The sequence below is a fragment of the Balearica regulorum genome, chromosome 23, assembly GCF_011004875.1.
Source record: "Balearica regulorum gibbericeps isolate bBalReg1 chromosome 23, bBalReg1.pri, whole genome shotgun sequence".
Lineage (NCBI taxonomy): Eukaryota > Metazoa > Chordata > Aves > Gruiformes > Gruidae > Balearica > Balearica regulorum.
In genome coordinates this window covers 7584035-7600633 of record NC_046206.1, presented here as the reverse complement: position 1 = coordinate 7600633, position 16599 = coordinate 7584035, and the positions used below count along the sequence as shown (strand labels likewise).

General features: G+C 53.8%; 2 protein-coding genes across 3 annotated transcripts in view; one reads left to right on the top strand and one right to left on the bottom strand.

Annotated features, from left to right (window-relative positions):
• The first annotated feature begins 275 nt into the window (after positions 1-275).
• VSIG10L2 (V-set and immunoglobulin domain containing 10 like 2) lies at positions 276-5664 on the top strand. Its single transcript, XM_075774530.1, is given in 11 exon segments — positions 276-397; positions 493-846; positions 1741-2025; positions 2656-2931; positions 3093-3371; positions 3634-3971; positions 3974-4280; positions 4366-4668; positions 4960-5082; positions 5169-5193; positions 5273-5664. Coding segments are annotated over 11 exon segments (2619 nt in total). The 5' UTR covers positions 276-321; the 3' UTR covers positions 5526-5664.
• Positions 5665-8038: 2374 nt separating this feature from the next.
• The window catches only part of CDON (cell adhesion associated, oncogene regulated), a 52301-nt gene continuing 43740 nt past the window's right edge, over positions 8039-16599 (bottom strand). For both annotated transcript variants that reach the window (XM_075774450.1, XM_075774451.1), the window contains exons 17-20: positions 16111-16385; positions 13668-13747; positions 8998-9239; positions 8039-8477 (exon numbers count right to left, since the gene is read on the bottom strand). In XM_075774450.1, the coding sequence (XP_075630565.1) occupies positions 8311-8477; positions 8998-9239; positions 13668-13747; positions 16111-16385 (764 nt within the window). In that variant the 3' untranslated portion in view covers positions 8039-8310. The remainder of the gene's footprint in view (positions 8478-8997; positions 9240-13667; positions 13748-16110; positions 16386-16599) is intronic.

Here is a 16599-nt window from a genome sequence, read left to right as displayed (position 1 = left end):
GGGGCACCTTATTTCCCATCGTTTAGCCAAAAAAAAGGGGGTGATGGGGGGGTAACAGCCAGGAATAAATCCCCTGCCCGAGCGGGGAAGGAGGTGGTGCTGCCATTCCTGCAACGAGCGTGCCCTGAGATTGCAGGGGCTGAGGCAGGCAGCGGCGTCGGGTTCTCTCCCGCCTGCGCGCACAGCTGGGGTTATAAATAATTAACGGTTAATCAGGGCCGGGCCTAATTACGCGGGGGGGTAACCGGAGAGGAGGTTGGGGCAGAGAGCGCAGCCCTGCTTCAGCACCCGGCCGGCGGGCACGGTGCCGGACATGGCGCCATGGAGCGCGGCCACGCAGCGCTGCCGCGTTGGAGGGGGCTGGGGATCCTCTGGCTGCTGCCGGTGCTGGCAGGGGGTGAGCAGAGACCTTACGCGCGTGTGTGGCCGTCGGCGCCCAGGTCTGGGCGGGGGGTGCCGAGCAGAGCCCGACTCGCTGCACCCCTGGGCCAGGTCAGCTGCTGGCGGCCGAGGAGGCGGCTTACGAGGAGCGGACGGTGACGGGGGTACGGGGCCGGGCGGTGGAGCTGAGCTGCGGGCCGGCAGCGTCGGCCCCGCCGGCTGTGGTCTTCTGGAGCTTCGCGGCGCCGGGCTCTGGGCCGCCGCGGGCCGTGGCCGTGGGCTCGGGCTGGGAGGTGGCGGTGGCCGCCGGCGCGGGGACGCTGGGCCGGGTGACCCTGCGCAACGGGACGTTGGAGCTGCGGGAGCTGCGGGCGGCCGCCCAGGGCCGCTTCCTCTGCCAGGGGCTCTTCCCCGAGCCGGGACGGCTCCGTGTCGGCTACGCCGCCGTCCTCCTGCGCGTCCTGGGTAAGCTGCCGGCTGGCCCCGGGGGACCCCACGAGCCACAGGTCGGCCAGCGTCGCGGGCCCTGGGCTCACAAAGCCTGCTAGCCGAGACAGTCATCTACTGGCTGACGTAGCGTGCTACTGGCCAAGGAAGCAACCCACTAGCCAAAAAAGGGCCCCACTAGCCAAGGTAGTGCCCTGCTAGGCAACGTAGAGCCACTAGTCAATGGAGCATGCCACTAGCCTGTGTAGAGCCCCACTAGCCAATGTAGAGCCCCACTAGTCAGTGAAGCATGCCACTGGCCAATGAAGCATGCCTCTAGCCTGTGTAGAGCCCCACTAGCCAACAGTGCCCCACTAGCCAACGTAGCACCCCATGAGTCAGCAAAGCACCCCACGAGCCAACGTAGCGCTGTGCTAGCCAACACAGCACCCTACTAGACAAAGTAACATCAGCCAATGAAGCACCCCATTAGCCAGAGTCCCAGTAGCCAGCAGAGCACCTCACCAGGCAATGAACACCCCTGTCTCCAGCCAAGCTAGCGCCCCACTAGCCCAGGTAGCGCCCCACTAGCCAACACAGCAGCCCACTAGCCATCCCCATTGCCTTGCCCTGGCCAGCCCAGCATCCCACCAGCCCCTGCGTGGTCTCATTAGCCCGTACATCCCCGCTCCAGCCAGCGCCCACGCCCACAGCCAGGACACCCCCCCCCCCCCCCACCCCCCCACTAGCCCATAGATGTTCTCACTAGCCATCCCACTAGCCACTACAGCGCCTCAGTAGCCCACAGATCATCTGGGCTGGAAGGATTGTCCTGGGGTGGGACAGGAGGGGTCGGGGGGCGGGGGGGGCTCCTGGCTGGACCGGGGAAGGGCCTGGCCATGCTGGGGGCTGCTCACGGCTCGGTGCCCCCAGTGCCCGTCTCCAAGCCCTTCGTGCGGCCAACGGCGGCGGCGGCAGCGGAGGGGGCGGCGGTGGCCCTGACGTGCTCCGTGCGGGAGGGGACGGAGCCGCTGAGCTTCTCCTGGCAGCACCGGGAACCCCGGGGGGGTCCCTCAGCATCCCCCGCGGGGCTGGGGGGCTCCGGGGCAGAGCTGCGCCTGATGCCCGCCAACCGCAGCCACGCCGGCTGGTACGCCTGCACTGTGCGCAACGAGGTCAACAACCGCACCAGCGAGCCCGTCTACCTCGACATCGTCTGTGAGTTCCCCAGAGATCGAACCCACCTTGCGGGGGGGGGGGGGGAACCGTCCTCAGGGCTGGAGGTGCCACCATGGCATGGCTGCGGCCACCATGCACCCCGCTACCATGGTACATTCATGGCCACCATGCACCTTGCCACCATGATGCCTCCGTGGCCACTACGGTACGGTCATGGCCACCAAACACCCTGTCACCACGATGCCGCCATAGCACGGCCATGCACCTTGCTACTGTGGTACCTCCACGGCCACCATGGTCTGTCTATGGCCACTGCACACCATGGCACATCTATGGCCACCATGCCACTGCAGTGTCACCGTGCCACCTCCACAGCCACCATGTCACCAAGGTGTGCCCATGGCCACCAGGCACTTTGCTACCATGCCAACACGGTCTGTCTATGCCAACCAAGCACCGTGTCCCCACGCCCACCATCGTGCCTTCATGGCCACCACGCACCACGGCACATCCATGGCCACCAAGCACCACGGTGCGCTCACAACCACCACGGTGTACCCTAAGGAGGCTTCACCACCCAGTTTCCCACCAGTGGGAGGAAGCCCCGGCGAGGGCTGCGTCCCCTCTGAGGGGACATCCCGGTGACCAAGGGTCTCCATGTCCCTGCAGACGGTCCCGATGAGCCGGCCATCAGCGTGGAGCCCTTCTCCCCCGAACAGGGGGGGTTCTCGGCAGGCGAGCGGGAGGACGTGGTGCTGAGCTGCCTGGCGCCCTCCAACCCCCCCAGCCGCTACATCTGGCTCCACAACGGCTCCCAGGTCCACACCGGCCAGACCTACGTCATCGCTGCCATCGCCCGCACCCAGGCGGGCACCTACACCTGCCTGGCCGAGAACACCCACCTCCACACCCGCACCCAGGCCACCATCCTCCTCACTGTCTACTGTAAGTAACCCCGAGGTGGGGGGGACGTGGCCCGCTGGGTGTCCCCCCCAGGGCGAGACGGACCAACGCAGCTCCCCGGTGAGGACGTGGGTGCGAGGGGAGAGTTGGGGGGGTGGGGAGGGACCCCCTGCGCCCACCCCAGCTCCGATGGTCTCCCGCAGATCCACCAGCCGGGAGCCCCAGCTGCTCTGCCCTGGCCACCGGTGACCTGCGGGACGTGGCCCTGCGGTGCCGCTGGCTGGGGGGGTTCCCGCCGGCACAGCTGCGCTGGGTGGGCCCCGGGCCCCCCGAGGAGGAGGAGGAAGATGGGGCGATGGGGTTGAGTTCTTCCATGGCCACCAGCATCCAGCCAGGGGCAGCTACCAGGAACGGCAGCTCCTTCTCCTGCCTGGCCTCCCATCCGGCACTGCCGCGGGGGGCTGCATGCGGGACCACCCTGTGTGAGTGCGGATGGGTCAGAACCCCCAAAACAAATCCCTTCCTGCCCCCCCCTTGGCACGGCAGAGCCGCGGTGACCCCCATGCCGCAGCCACACCGCGGATGGGCGCCCCCAAGGTGACACTGCCTTGGCTGGGACCTCCAGTGACCCCAGCTTGCCCCAAAACGGGAGTCCCCACGGTGCGAAGCCCCCCCGACCCGTGCCCGGGGGTGCCTCCTTTTTTGGGGGGATGCTTTGGCATCCGACGCCTCTCCATCCCGCAGGGGTCCCGGCCGGCGGCCCCTCCTGTGCGGCGGCAGCCACCAAGGGCGACGAGTACGTGATGCTGCGGTGCCGGTGGGAGGGGGGGACGCCGCCAGTCACCCTGCGCTGGCGGGATGGCGGGGGCCGGGCCTTGGGTGACCCCGCACCCTCTGCCGCCGTCCTGGTGCTGAGTGCCGACGGCAGCTTGGGGGGCCGGGATTTCGTCTGCGCGGCCGCCCACCCGCTACGGGCCGCCGGCGCTGAGTGCCGCCTGCGGTTGGGTAAGCCGGATCCATCCCCCGGTGCCCTTGCCGTGCCGCGGTGGGGTTACATGTCCCCACCGGCTCCGTCCCCCCTTTTCGCCACGCAGAGGTGCCCGAGCTGGAGGCAGAGAGGAGCGAGGTGGCGGTGCTGGAGGGCAGCGAGGCGCGGCTGGCGTGCCGGCGACGTGGCGGCGGCGCCGATCTCGGTGCCAGGGTGGTTTGGTACGACCCTAAAGCGCGGGAGGTGACGCCGGGGTTGGCCAAGTACCGGTTGGAGCGGGAAGAAGCGTGGGTCAACCTCACCGTCCGGGATGCTGAGTGGCCGGGGGACAGCGGGATCTACCGCTGCGCCGCAGCCAACGCCGTGGGCACCGCCAGCCTCCCCGTCCGCCTCCGCGTGGACCGTGAGTCCCGGGAGGGGTGTGGGGGGGTGTCCCCGAGGCCGGGGGGGGGGTCAGCCCCTTCCTGCCGGGCGCCATCTCACCGCAGGGTACCCGGCCCCCCCCAACGTCACCATCAGCAAGCTGCGGTACACGCGGGCGCGCACCGAGGTGCGGCTGGAGTGGCGGACGCAGGGCGCAGGCAACCTCACCGGTTTCGTGGTACAGCGGCGCCAAGCCAGGAAAACTCCCAGGCGGGCGCCTGGCCCCTGGGAAACGGCCGCCGGCGACATCGAGCCCCACTCCCGCGATCGGCGCGTGGGGGGGCTGGACCCAGCCGTGGTCTATGCTTTCCGCGTCCTGGCCGTCAACCACCGGACGGCCGGGCACCCCTCGGAGGTGCAGACACCAGGTGAAGTGGGTGGGGGACGCTGCTCCATGCGGGCAGAGCAGGGTTAGAGCGGAGAAAGGCGACGTTTGCATCCCGGTGTAGCTGAGGAGCCAAGCCTGAGTTGCCGTCAGTACGTTCCAGAGTGAACAGGCACAGGTTCCCACTTCCCTCTGCCTTTCCGGGCTCTGCCAGGCCTTGGCTGGGGGTGCCTGCTGCCTGCCACACTCCCTTGGGGCAGCTCGTGCCTGACAAACCTCGTTACCCTAATTACCCCTGGGGGGGGCCGGGCTGACAGCAGCCGCTCTCTTCCAGCCGAGCCCCCCTTCGAGGCCTACCCAGCAGTGACGGGGGCGGCGGTGGCAGGGATGCTGGTGGCCACCGCAGCGTCGCTCCTGGCCGTGCGATGGGTTGCCCGCCATCAGGACACCCTCCCGCGTGAGTGGCAGGGGGTTCGGGGGGGGCCACGGCAGGACCTCGGCCGCCCACCCCTCACGTCCGTCCATCTGTCCGTCCCTCCCCAGGGCTGCACGACCTGCTCTTCCGCACGTGAGCGCCCAAAGCCCCTCGCCCTGTCACCGCTGCACCCCAGGGCCGGTGACACCTCCCACATTGTGCCCCCCCCCAGGGCCGGTCCCGGCGCCCAGGAGCCCGTTGGCACACCGGAGGAGACTGAAACGGCCGCAAGCAGCGAGGAGGGAGCAGCACCGGGCGACGCGGCTGCCCCCGGCACGGCAGCAGGTAAGGGCACCCACGGGGCGAGCCGGTGCCCCAGCACCCATCCGGTGTCACCCCGGAGGCTCTCCCACCCCTTGCAGAGCCACGGTCAGCACCACCGGACGTCACTGACGAGCCACCGGTTAACGTCACCATCACCGTGACAGCGACACCGTGACCACTCCGGCTTTTCATTTCCCTTTCCTCCCCTTGTTTCATGCAGCGGGACAGGGACGGCAGCGCCCGCCCGTGCCGCATCCCACTCCTCCCTTCACACTAATAAAGCCGGGAAGGGCCGATGCGTCTCCCAAAATCCGCAGCTGGAAAAATACCCGTGATCCAGAGCTGGCACAAAAATTTGGGGTGGCAAAAGGGCTTTTGCTTCTTTACGATATTTAAAAAGCCGTTGGGGGAGATGTATGATTTTTTCCTGGGGCGCAGCTGGCTTGGGGAAGGGAAGGAAAAGCTTTTCTAGCCCCAAATAAGTATGGATGTAGTATCATGATATAGGCCAGGTGGTAAGAAAGGAGGGGAGGCTTTGCCAGAAACCTGGCACCGGGTTTCACCCGTTTTTTGGCACTGGAGAGGTCACCTGGCTGTACAAAGCAGAACGGGGCGAGGATGAGCCTGCTGGCACCCGGTGAAACCTCCTCTGAGATCAGCCTTGAGACTGCAGTTACTTCTGGAGCTAAAATAAGTATTTAGGCTAAAATAAACATTTTCTCACCGCTGGGAGAGGAAAAAAAGAAAAAAAAACCAAAACCCCAAGGGCCGAAGCTCCGCTCTCAGCCCACGGGTGTGCGTCGGCTGCGGTCGCAGACGCTGTTCTGGGACCGCGGTGAATTGTCTGCGGCACAAAGCCAGCCACGAAGCTTCGGTGGGGAAGGGGTCCTCGCCTTCACCCCAAACTCTCCGTTTCCAGACAAAACCACGGGATGTTAAAAATAGCGGTTGGTGATGGTTTTTCCCCATGTGGGTGCAAGCACAGAGGGAGGCAGGTTCCAAGGGAAGGGTAGAGCGGCCCCCGGCTCTCCTTGGCCCTTATCTTCTGGCATGTGTGATAAACGAGAGTGGTTTGGGGCATTTTCTCCTGTATTTGGTTAATAATCTATCAGCTGAGTATCGAGCAATGAGAACCTCCCTCACTTCAGTGTCAAATCCCCACTCCTGCCATAAAGCAGCATCAGTCTCTCTATCAAAACACCCCAAAAAATAAAAACCCAACCCCAAAACCCTGCAAAACCCACATCATTTCAAAATACATACAATTTCCAAAGGAATATTACAACTTCTCAGGAAAATCTAGTGTCTTTATATGACATGACCATGATAAAGAGGAGCACGGGCGGAACCTGATTGAGGTTGTTTAAAAATGGGGCCAGGTTTTTTGGGGAAAAAAAAAAAGCAGCCACAGGTAAAACCCAACCACTCGCCTGCCAATCTCCGTTGGAAACTGAGGAAAGGTCTTGCGAAGGAAAAATCCGGTGTGGGTAAAGCCATGCTGCGAGGAGCGGAGGAGAAGGCCGGGTGTTTAGGAGAGGAGGAAGGAGCGGGGCTCTGCAGCGGCTCTGGGGTAGGTGGCAGTCGAAGCCCACAAGTTTCATGCCGCAAGGTCCAGGGTTTGCAGGGAGCTTTGGAATGAGGCAGGATGCACAGCCCTAAAACAAAAAAAAAAAAAGAAAAAAAAAGAAAAAATAAGAAAAAAAAAGAAAAAAAAGAAAAAAGAAAAAAGGAAAAAAAATTATAAATAATCCAGTAAAGGGAGGAAAAAACCCCACTCCAACACTTAAAACAAGCCCAGAGAGAGATGCTGCTACCAAAACAGATCGCAAGAGCTTCCTCCTCCAAGAGAAACCACTCCCCAAAACCCCACGGCTCGCCGCACCTGTAGCCTCTGCTCCCCGAGGGGTTTGCAGCAGCTCCAGCCAGGCCGGCATCGCTTCCTCCCTTCCCAGCCCCGCCACCGGCCTTGCCCAGGAAAATACTCGCTGGGTGGAAAGGCGGCTGCACACGTGTCGCCTCGGGGAGGCCGTAACTGTAATTTATGCGCCTCATTTCGAGGGTTATGCGCTCTTGATTTTTGGGGGGGTGGGGGGAGGGAGTGCTTTACAAGCACCGGTTTTATTTACTCTGATTAAATTTGGAAAGGAAAAAAAAAATTAAATAAATACAAACCTCAAACCCTGCAGCTGATATCCGCAACACCTGCATCATGGTGTTTCCGAGGGGCAGGCAGGCTTCTGACAGCCGGGAGTCGATTCGAGACGACTTGTTTCATTTCAGAGGCCATTCAAAGCCATTCGTATTCCCTCAAAACCAGGAGCTAAACTGGATTTTGTGTTCTGCAAGTGGGAAGGTGAGACAGGCTGGATTTTCACCTGCGCTTCTGCAAATATCAGGGTTATCAAACGCCTAAAGACACAAACGGTCGCGAAACTCAGCTCTGCTTCTCAAGCTGTGCCGGACGGACTCAGCCCAGGTTGATTTTTCTTATTTATTTTCTTATTTACCCCCCGGGTTCTTCCTGGAGGGACCGAAATAGGACAGGACAGTTCGAGTACCGCGACGCCGAGCTGCCATCGACCATAAGCATCACCCCGCTTCGCTAAACCCCTGTATTGGACTCCTCGGAAGTGCTTGTCGCACTGGTAACACATCGCGGAAAACACACTCCATATTTCCCATCGTTGTTCTTTATATTATTACAATTCTTTTTTATACACATAACCAGGCTAGTTTCATGGTGCGGGGCGGGGGGGGCGGAGGGGGAAGGAATTTCAAGGCATAAATAATATAAAAAGGCAACCATTTTTAAAAACAAGATACATTCATATGACACTACTACAAAAAAATAAATAGTGACTCTCTCTGTTATAATTAACATCCCTCCATCACTCCCTTTCAGCGACGTGCAGTTACTGGCGTTAAGTGGGGACAACGGTCACTTCCTCAGGTTTCCTGCAGCTGGAGCTGCCGAAGGTCCCCAGAACCATTTAAGGTGACTCCGGATGAATTCCATCCTGGTTTTTCCTTACAGTCCTTTGAAACAGGCTGCAGAATAAGGGGACTCCAGCTCAAAACGTGGTTCGACGTTTCCGAGTGCACACAGTTGTCACCTGCAACGCAAGAGCAGGGCGGGTTGGGGTTTTTTTGGGGTTTTTTTTTAAGTAGATCGTTTCTTCTTCCAGCTCAACGGACCCACGAGCCCAAAAAACTCAGATCAATAAAAGTGGGTGATGCACTTTGAGCTCAGGCTTGTTCCCGTCGAACCGAGCCGTTTACGATGGTCACGCCGATTACACCAGCCCAACTCCCACCTACATTTCTGTGCCTGACAGCTCTAGGCCGTCACGGATGCCGGCTCGTTAGGGCAAATTCCATTAGGGAGGATTTTCAGGAGACCACGGGTGTGCTATGGGTGCAGGCAACTGGGAGCCAGCATAAATCAATCACAGCCTCGTTATCTGGAGCAAGCCCGCTGGGGTTAAGAGGCATCGATCACGAGCCACGGGCACCTGAGCATCGTTGTTCCCCTTTTCTGCGATGGGAAAGGCAGGATGCTTAATCTTTCTTGAAAAGCCAGGTCTATTTGTGGGCTTAATTACTAGCTTCTCTGCAATAAATGAAATGCCTTACCGTCTGCGTAATCCACAGAGAGCCGGTTCAAGCCGTCTCGACAGCAGGGATGCTCCGCTTTCTCCTTGCCGTCCTCCTCCAGCCGGGCGCCGCACTCCGGGACGGTGGAGGCCAAGCACATGGCCACCATGACGTGGTGATTCAGGGGTTTCATCTCCAAACCGTCCTGCTGGTAAGGTGCTACGATGGGCACGACGGGTAGCGCGCTGCTGCTGAAAGTGCCGTTGGTTTTGGTGAAACACCTGCAGGTGGGACGCAAGCCAAAGAGGGGTTACTCCGAGCTGCTGCTTTCCACCACGTATCTTGAGAAACTGCAATTTTTAAGCACTTTCCCATGTGTCATTCACTGTAACAACAGTCAGGGAGCCTGCCAAGTAAGTTTTACGTATATGTTTGGATCAGTCCTGGCATTAAGAAGAGGATTGAGCATTTCTGAATCCCAACAGACAGCCGAAAGCATTCGGAACGTGCGCTGGGTTACTTCCCCCATCGATTGTGACCTGATGACCTGACTCGCGAGTCCGTTTCTCCATCAAGGCAGCCCCATAAAACAGGTTTTCACTGCCAAGAAAAAGAGCTCAAGTTTGAAACCCAAACAGCAAACTTAAGTACCTTGGAAAATAAATGCTAAACGTTATCGGAGTGAACGCAAATTAGAAAAATATATTCAGTATTATAAAATATAAACCTCCCTCTGCTGCGTGGCTCAGATTGCAGCACTACAATACGTGCATAAGGCTGTGAAATTGAAGTTAAACTGCTAAATCAATTGTTACAGCTAAGCTATTTAAACATTTAAACAAAAAGGAGCTGGACCTTAAGAGACATGCATACCATTGCAAATGCCTAAGGCGTTTGGAGCCCCGTGAACAACGTGGCCTCAGCAAACATTTCTAGAAGCAATTCCTACATAAGAAAGCCCCCCCCAAAAAATCACACTTCAGCGTGGTTTTATACAAAACCGTAACTACCACAGAAGTAAAAGGTTCACTTGTACAGCTGCCATCGACTTTGGGAAACTAACCCCCAAAACGCTCCGTGTTGCGTGGCACAGAACAGAGATGGATCCGCAGATAAAAGAAAAGCATCGAAATAAGGACAGAAGAGCGCTCAAACCCACCGCGAGCCAGCGATACCCTCAAACGTCCCTGAGAAGGCTAAACAGGCTTCAAGCTTTTTAGATGCTGATACAGATAAAACTCAGAGCATTATTTTTTTTTTTTTTTCCTGCCAAATTGAATTATATCCATTGCCTGTTCTGCTCAGGGTGACAAGCCTAATGCATCTTGCTACAGGTAGCTGGTTATTACTGGGATGCTCCCTAAGCACCGGGGTTTTGAAATATAAAAATCGATAGCTGGGATTTAGAATGTGGGTTTTTAGAGTGGTTCTGGACCAAAAGTACGCAGAGTTGATCGTTATATTGCTGGAAGAGGGGAGAAGATGGACTTTGACATCATCAGTGACAGGGTACCAGCCATCAGAGCCTACCAAAGCAGCTGGGTTTAAAACTGGGAGACATTAAGCTTGGAAATCACAGTAAGGTCCTGCCCAAAGTCCCCCAAAGCACTTTTATTCCATTCCAACGGTCGTGGCGATGCATAAAACCATCAGTCTTGAGGGACTTGTCCTACAAACTCGCTTGGAGCCCTCAGTTTATACTTTCACCTGAAAACCGCGATCGACACTGCCAGAACTGAAAGAGCAACAAAACATCCACAAATAACAGAAATAAACTTTCTAGAGGAGGAAACCGGAGCAAGTTTCCCCTCTGGCAGATTTTTCACTGGCAAAGCCAGAACACGGGACAAGGGGGGGATCGCCCCGCGAGCCTGCTCCCCTCCCAAATGCCACGGGACAGAGCAGCACCAACCTTCATTTTCAACCTTCCCTCCTCTATTTTGTCCTTCCGCTCCCATAACTGCCTCCAAAATCATTATTCCAAGTACCAAAATACCACAGAAGCCACCGAAGAATCCACATGAAACACATCTGGTCTTCAAACAAATCCATTTATTAGTTTGCATTTCTTTCCGCAGAGGTTTTGACTGCACTCACTTATTATTTAAAAAAAAAAAAAAAATCATAGAGGAACTCATTTTAAATGTTTGGTTTTGTATGTTTACGGGGCTTTCTTTTTAAGGTCGGTGCAGTTCTTTGTATCACCATATGGGCTTGAATGATATTTCAAGACAGCAGTTCAGCTTTTTAAGCTTAAATAACCACATTTTGATGGAAACTAGCCATTGGTATATCCAGAGCAGCATGTGTGTGCACAGCGATGTAAAATTCCTGCTGCAGAAAACACGTTTTTCTATCAATTCTCAGTGCTAAAATCCTACCAAACTATAACCTGACTTAAAAGGCCACACCAGCATAATTTAAAGAGCTGGAAAACCAGACTGACACTGGTTTATTTGAAACGTGCGTTTCAGATTTCTGACCAGAATAAAGCCAATTTACAAAGAAGAGAGATCTGCAAAAACGTAAATTCCTCTGCAACCATCAGGAATCTAGAAAGTTTTAGTGCAAAAGCACCAGAGAAGAAGGAAAAAAAAAAAAAAATCAGTTCTCAATCCTAAGGTAACAAGCGTAAACCGCACTCATCTTACCGACTTTGTCCACAATAGCAAAGCGGGTATCCACGTTTCAGCAACTTCTACCTCTGGCAAACCTCCACGAGCAGTTACGAGAGCATAAAGTGCTAATTTAAACAGAAGACCGAGGGATTTCACCACCGTAATAATAAAACCTGCTCCGAGATGACTACTGCTGAAAACAGCCATAGCAGCCGGCTATTAAATACGCTAAAACCTTTAGGATTCATTTGCACGTGGTCACAATTCAAACGACTGCTAAATTCGACCCGAATCGGCAACAACTCCAGGCACTCGGTGGAAATAGGCTCATTTTAGGAATTAGTAGCGCCGAGGCGGAACGTACGAGCAGGGCTACACACACCTGAAATGCTCACGAGTTAGAGGCGTTCCCGACCTTCCTCTGCCATCCCGCGGGTGTTTTGGGGAGGGAATTGCCCGGTTTTAGTACACAAGGTGCAATAACTCGAGGGTGGGACAAGGCACGGGTCCTCTCTGCGCAAACAAGAGGTCGAACACAGACGGGGAAAAGACTCCTAGCCCCAAACTCCCACTTGCCAAAACCTACCAACGTGACCGCGCTAACCCACCAGGTCTTTCTCCTCCTCCTCTTTTCCTCCCCCTGGCCGCGCATCCAGCTCCCTGGTCCCGGGTGTAATGCTGAGGCACGTTTCTGGTCCTCCCCGTTCCCCTCTCCCATGTCCTCCGTCCGTTCCCCCAGCCCCAGGAAGGGAAGGGAGCAGTCCCGGCTGCGCAGCTCTCCTGCCAAACGGAGGTTAATGGTCCCCTCTGGGGTAGGCAGCTGTAAAGGACAACTTGTTTCTCTATCAAGCGGTCAAATATAGAACAGGGATGTGAAAATTCAAAGTTCAGACCCTGCTGATGACCCAGCTGGGAGGAATGAGTTGCAGAGGACGGAACCCATTCTCTCTGCTTTCTTAAGGGGAGGGGAAAAAAAAAAAAAAGCACGCAATTAAAAATTTAAATATACTTAAAACTGGAAGGCAAGCTCTTGATTACAGCGTAACGCATACAGCATGTTGCAATTTACTGCCAGCAGAACACATCTTGATGGCTGCTGTTACACGGCCTGCCTTGAAAACAGACAATTGGCTTGTAAGGAAATAGTACCAGCTCTACCTGCAAGTAGCAGCCCGTCTCCATCACACTCTCACATGTGTATTTATGGAAGAAGGACAAATTTAAAGGCTATTATAAGTTATATTTTCAAAAGTAAACCCATGAAAATAAAGCGAACAGGTTTTCTGCCTTCAACAACAGCTTAATTTCGACTCGACTTCTCCAGATGTACACCTAAAGGCAGCTGACAATTTTAATAAGACAGAAAATTTACCAGTCAGAGCAGTCCAGCACGTCTGACTTTCAGTCCTATTTTTAGTCATTAAAATAACCAGAGATTCAGTTAGAAGCCTGGAAGGATATTCTTTAACACTTTCAAAAGTGAAAAACCTAATAAAAAAAAATCCAGACTCCCAGCTACAACATAGAAGACAGATTTTTCCCTTATTCTAGACAAGAATCCTTTTTCTCACGCAAAAAAAGTATCCCACACTGACAATGGCTGGCCAAACCGCTCCTGAAGAACCTCAAATCCCGTGTTTTACAAAGAATAGCGCTGTGAAAGCAAAGCTGCGACTCTAGTTCATTGGCGTTCTTCAGAGAATGGCAGGAAATGTAAAATACAGAGGACCAATTAAATCCTATCTGACAAACTCCATATGGAATGATTTTGTTATCTCAAAACTGAAGAAAATGCAGGAAACAAGGAGGGTTTTAAAACAAAAATATCCAGCGCCCAACCTGCCCTGCTTCCTAGAGGGCATCAGAGGAGTATTTTGAGTAAAATGAGCTCTGGAGGTTTAATAACTCGCTTTATTCCATCCCACAGATAATCACAACCACTCTCCTTGAGCCACACGCTGATATCGAGCTCCTCTGTACCCTCAGCCGGGACTCAAGCTCTCCGCTTCCGTTTGCCCTGGCTTTATCGGAGCGCACAGAGCGAGGGCTTTTGCTCGCGATGGTCCTGCCTTTGCACGAGTTTTACATCACCTGTTATTGTTCCGACAGTTTCGGCAACTGATGCACTCGGAGGGGTCAGCCTGCGGCACCGCTGTGTACATCCCACCACCCTGCAGCAGGAAGGATTAAAAAAAAAAAGAAAAAAAAAAGATAAAAATCAATCGCTATTCAAACAAGAGACGGTCACCGAGAAGGCAGCTCCGCTCAAGCTAGTGGACCAAGCCCTTTCACTTCATTTTCAAACTCTAATCACCTTATCAATCTTCAGATCCGTGCCCCGTAACGTGGCACAGCAACACTGAGCTATTATATGAAGTCAAGTGGAGGGTTTTTGCCAGCACGTGTGTCAGAGAAAAGTAAATAACTGCAGCTTAGACAAGTATGCGGTAATTTCCCTGTTCTGTTTTCGGCTTAATACACTCAGGTTTAATTTAATAAACACACTGTAAATATGTTTATTCTTAACACCGATGACAGACATGAAAGCAAATTGCCATTCATTAGCAAACTGTGCCCATTCGGGGAGAGAGAGTATTAAATTTGCAGGGCTGATGTCACAACATAAACCCATCCCACTTTCCTGTAATTACTCCGATTAGATCAGTTTACTTTGCTACACTGATTTTTGAAACATTTAATATTTTTACAGATGGGGTAATTCCTCAGCCAGCAATGACTCTGGGTGAGAGGGATTTTGTGTTGTTAGTTTTGGCTGAAGGGGCCATTACAAGCAAGTAAAAATGCCCAGATTAACACATACCTCATTGTTAAAGACTAGGCGGACACTGATGCGGGAGCCGCTCGAAAACGGCGCTGCGGAGCCAGGCTACCACTCTGCGTCTCGGGAGGGGAGCCAGTTTGGGAAAGCTCACCTGATTTTTGAGATTTCAAGCAGCAGGTAACTTCTAACAATCCCTATTTCTGCAAAAACAGGGCTTATCCTTACAGTTTTGAGGCCGCTCAGTCCGATAGGGAGCACTGAGGAAATGCCTAATTAGTCTTGATTGCCATCCTGGCCAGTTTCTCTCTTCCTCATTTAGCCCAATCAATGTAACAATAGAGTCCTAACGGAGGATGAGAACATTCTGTTCCTCCATGTGCCAGTCCCGGTCCTTCTAGGTGGGAAGAGATTGCGTGACTCAAAACTTTCTATGACACCGAGTGGGGAAAAAAAAAAAAACCCTCAACCCAGGCAATGATTTGTAACGAGACCACGGCATCGCATGTCCCATCTCGTGGCGCAGAGGAGCTCCAAGCACCGAGACCTGTTACCACGTGCAAATTTCCTTCAAAAAAAATTAAAAAATAAAAATAAGAGGGACAAAACATCAATGCGAGCCCCCAAGCTTTCTCACGAGCACCGCAAAAATCTTCCTTTCTTGTACAGTTGGAGACTTTTGGAGAGTTTCACCCACCGGGTGGGTGGACAGGTCCAAAAAACACGGTTTGGGCCTTGGTTGCTCTTGAAAGCAGCCAAAAAATGGCCTTTTTTGCTACACGAGCAGAGCGAAGATGGAATCAGGTGCAAAACCAACTGGGCTGGACTCAAAGCTGGAGTTAACTGAAGTGGCAACTACTGTGCAAGTGCTAATTTGTTGTTCAATAAAATGAAGTGCTTGTGTTCAATTACTAACACAAACAATAGCCCCATTTTTTTTCCCTCCAGAAACAGCATGGGTTATTCAGACTTTTGAACTTTTTCTTTCAGTTTTCCTGGGCAATGTTCACAGTTTTGAGTAAGTTTAGTAAGCTTGAATGCAAGCCATCTGTTTCCATAGACAATAATGAAATCATTATTCTCTCTTGGAAACGGGACACATTTCAGCAAATGAAGTATTTTTCCACAGCGTACAAAGGCTGGATCGCAGACTTAAATTAGTTTTTAATTTTATTTTAAATTTCAAAACAAAAAACGAGCCTGTCTCAACAGACACAAACAAGGGACTGAAAAAAAAACCCCCACGACAGCGTTATTATGTTGCTGCATTTTGAGATGTATGGGGCATTTTATTTTATGGAACCTCCTGCTACATTCGTGCTTTGCCATAATTAATAGCATTGCTTAGAGTTACAGATCTGAAACAGGTGGGGGAAAAACGGGTGATCCATAAAGCTGCAGAATAAGCAGCTATAATTAAATCTATTTAACTTGAAGATTGAGAAATACCATATGTACAAGTAAAGTATCTCAGCCCAGTACTCAAGCATTCTCAGAGCTTACATGCTGTTAGGAGGAGGGTAGAGACAGATTTCCCAGAGTAAGTGGAATTCTTGCTGTCATCTGATATTCTCCAATGAAAACCATGATGTTTGGATCAGAAATATCAGCCCAGTTGCTTCCTCTGGGTTTAAATAATTTAGTGGAACTGGCTGTTATCAATGGATGAGTATTTCCCCCACCCGAATTAAGTCTGCTTCCGCAACCTCTGAATAAATCCCACGGCTGAGCCTTCCACCCGGCGTACGACCTTACATTCACAAGGTGGTGGGGATGTTCGTAGTCCACGTGCGTCCTGGACAGGGAGCTGGTGTGTCCCGGGTACAGCCCGGCTCCTCCGTTCATCATCCCGTTAACTCCGTTAGCAACCTTATGATGGATGTGAGGACAGCCGTTGCCGAGGCCGCCGTTGCTTATGAAGTTTCCATGGATGCTGCCGTTGACTCGGCTGGTGCCGGGTAAGGTCGTGTACTCGATCATCTGACCGTTGATATCTGCCCCTTGGTAGAGATAGCCAGGAGGGTCGTATTCTGCAAAAGACATTATCACCGAAAGCATATTTATTGCCAAATGAGAAGTTAAACGAGCGTCTCTAAGAAACAAAAAAAGCTTATTTTCTCTTTCTACAGTTTTTGTAAATTAACTGTAAGATCTAAGTGCTTAGTATACAAATGTAGAAATGGAAAAGAGCCACATCCTGGAGAACAGACTGGGAATGTTGGTCTGAAAGGACTCAGCTGACGT